Source organism: Nansenia antarctica (genome assembly GCF_963989245.1).
Source record: "Nansenia antarctica genome assembly, chromosome: 2".
NCBI lineage: Eukaryota > Metazoa > Chordata > Actinopteri > Argentiniformes > Microstomatidae > Nansenia > Nansenia antarctica.
In genome coordinates, this window is record NC_137675.1 from 16,349,824 (window position 1) to 16,352,922 (window position 3,099).

The 3,099-nt window shown below is 41.7% G+C and overlaps 1 protein-coding gene across 1 annotated transcript; it reads left to right on the top strand.

The window, feature by feature from the left end:
* Positions 1-1,309: 1,309 nt before the first annotated feature.
* On the top strand, positions 1,310-2,623 carry msx1b (muscle segment homeobox 1b; the record flags this gene model as incomplete). The annotated part of the gene is given in 3 exon segments (XM_080522470.1): positions 1,310-1,327; positions 1,330-1,732; positions 2,208-2,623. Coding segments are annotated over 3 exon segments (837 nt in total).
* Between the last annotated feature and the right edge of the window lie 476 nt (positions 2,624-3,099).

The window sequence follows — 3,099 nt, forward strand, 5'->3', positions numbered from 1 at the left end:
TTTATAGTGTTACGTTATGCAGTTCTTGGTGGAACAAATTTGATGCCACACTAGCGATTCAATTCTTAGGCTATTGGCCAAATATGAAAAATAAACTATGTCAATCATCATGTTAATGCATACAATTTTGCCTCATCTCTTGTATTTTTGTATTTTCGTTGTTTTATTCCTGTTTTTATTTGGCCTGGTTCAATCAAATGTTTCTTGGTATTGTTGCCTTATTGTGGAGATGAGAATAAGCCTATCCTATCAGAAAACACTACTAAAATAGTCTAAGCATGCTCATCAACTTCATACTCTGCAAAGAAGTGAAACAGTTAACTTCTCTCGATGTCAGAAATTGTGCTTCCTTCCAGCTATGCAGTGGACTATGAAATATTTCGAGGACAATTGGTTAAGTGGAGTTAACCGTTGCCTTTTCTCCCCGAGGTAGCTTCCTTTTTGATCCCGCCGAGCCTGGCGCCTTCCAAAACACAACTTGTCTGGCTTATTAAATAGTTTGACCTGAAGAAAAAACGCCTGTTGCTTCTCAACTGAGGCTATTGTAAACGTAAAGACTCCATGACAGGCCTTAAATTGCCGCAATGCTGTGTGACCAACAGACATATCAAATCGATTTCTTTCCTTATTATGTCCGTTTTCCTTAATGTTTTGATTATTTGCATTACTTTAATATGTTTAAATGTGTTGTTTCATTGTATGAAAGTCCACATTAAGGTGTGTGTGTGTGTGTTGAAGCCTAATATTGTATATGCCTTTTGTTTGTTTATTTTATGCATATTATTATTATGTATATATTTTTTTAATCTTACAGAGGATCGAAACGATAGGTGAATTTACACATTCCTTAGTTAGGTTTCTATGATATCAAGAGGTTTTTAGGGTGACATTAATTCATTGAAAGGTTCCAGTGAGTGCCCGACTAATGGATGTAAATACTGAGGAGGCCTCCCCACTGGTTAATTGCGCTAAAATTGGTCTACTTTGTGTTCCGCGGAGACAAAACCCCTTGAGCCATCAATACACCGACTCCGCACGGGGTCTGTATGATTAACTTCTCGTCTCTTTTCAAAGGCCTCTTGATGTCTCTTAGAAGGCAAGGGGCCAATCGAAACAAGAGCTGTACACGTCACGAAGACAACCTGACGAGCTGATTGGACGGCGCGGAGAAGGGAACTCATACTGCCCTTTTATAGACGACCCCGTCTCGTGAGTTTAGCTACTGGGCAATATTCTGACAGCACGAGGACACACCGGACACTATACTCTCTCACACGCGATTCCCCAGGCTGGTTGTAGACGGAGGTGTATGGCCCCATATACTTTTGTATGATGAATTCCGTACAGGGGTCTCCGTCCCGCTCCCAAGAGATTAAACTCCATCAAAAAGAAGAGTCGGATACGGAAGGTGAGGAACTTCAACCCAAAGATATGACAACCGACAAGGGATACAAAAGTAAGCCGAACAGTCTCCCATTCAGCGTCGAGTCGTTGATTTCGAAAAAGACAACCTGCAGGACTTACTATTCCTCCTCTGAGTCGGGTCTTGTTCAGCCGAAGCCCGTGGCGACACAGAGCGCACCGTTCTCGCCCAGGACTTTTTACGCAGAGAGGAAAGTTTCGGCGGAAAGCTCCCAGAGCATATCAGACTGTCCGAATGACGACAGTCAAGATTTTTCTGAGAAAGACCAGAGCACTTGGTACCAGACATCATCTTTTTCAACTCCGCCTCGTAAGTCCCTATTTTGATTGTAGTTGGTAATTTAGGCATTAACGGAAAACCGCAGTAGGCTATATATATATATATATCGTTCGTTTAATAATTAGGCCTATTATTAATATTAGGCCTATTATTGTTATTGTTGTTAGGCTATTATAAGTGTTGTTATTATTGTTGCATGGCATTGCAGTTGTCGTTATCAGTTTCACACCTGTTGCATCCTCATCTTTTAGAGTGTGGCAAGTGTATCTTGCCTTCCAACATATCAGTAAAGCTGACATTATAACGTTATCAAGCTGTTGTAAACGACGCGCTCCCTGCGCATCCATACGGCTTTTCTGAAATGAGGTGGCAGTTGTATGCAAAGGGCCTTCCCTGCATGCACGCACAATTAGGTGAGAATATTATGTGGGTTGTAGGAATGACCGTATCCTCATCATTTTCATGAAAATGACGAGCCTTTTTCCATCTGTTTGTTCCCTTGTAGGAAGCTCAAGCCCACCTTCATGTCCTCTAAGGAAACACAAAAACAACAGAAAACCTCGAACGCCCTTCACTACCTCCCAGTTGCTCGCGCTGGAGAGAAAGTTTCGCCAGAAACAGTATCTCTCCATAGCAGAAAGAGCCGAATTCTCCAACTCCCTCAACCTGACGGAGACACAGGTTAAAATCTGGTTCCAAAACAGGAGAGCTAAAGCCAAGAGACTCCAGGAGGCCGAGTTGGAAAAGTACAAACTGGCTTCCAAACCCATGTTACCTGCCTTCGCTCTCCCGTTCCCCGTTGGGGCGCACATGGGGTCTCCATCTCTGTACGGACATACAAACGCATACCCGAGGCCTGCTTTACCTGTTCCTGGACTTTTCGGAGGACCTGTCACTTATGGAATGTACTATTTGTCTTAGATGATCTATTTACATTTGAGAGATATTTATATGCCGTTCATAATATTCATTCGATATTATGGTTGCAATTACACTTAGCCTACCCTGTATCCGAAATGTGGATATATTTTTTCATTTGTCTTGAAAGCCCACATCAATGTGTAACTACCAAGTACCCAGAGAGAATGATAAATATATATAGGTATATATATATATCATGTCAAATGTAGGCCCCAATTTATCTCACAGTCTATAGCCTAGCTATCCCTATTACTCGGCCACATTTGTTTAGGAAAGTGTGTTCTCAATGTGTTTGTGTTATGTCATATTAGACTATAGGCCCATTGCCCATTGATGGAATCGATTTTGGACAGTCTGGCACCATGAATGCAGAGGTTGTTGGTTGTTGGCCTAACACTTGTGTAATTGATCATATCCATTCGAATTTATATATTTTGTATACCCACTTCATTGTTATAAGGTCGGGGGGTTTAAGT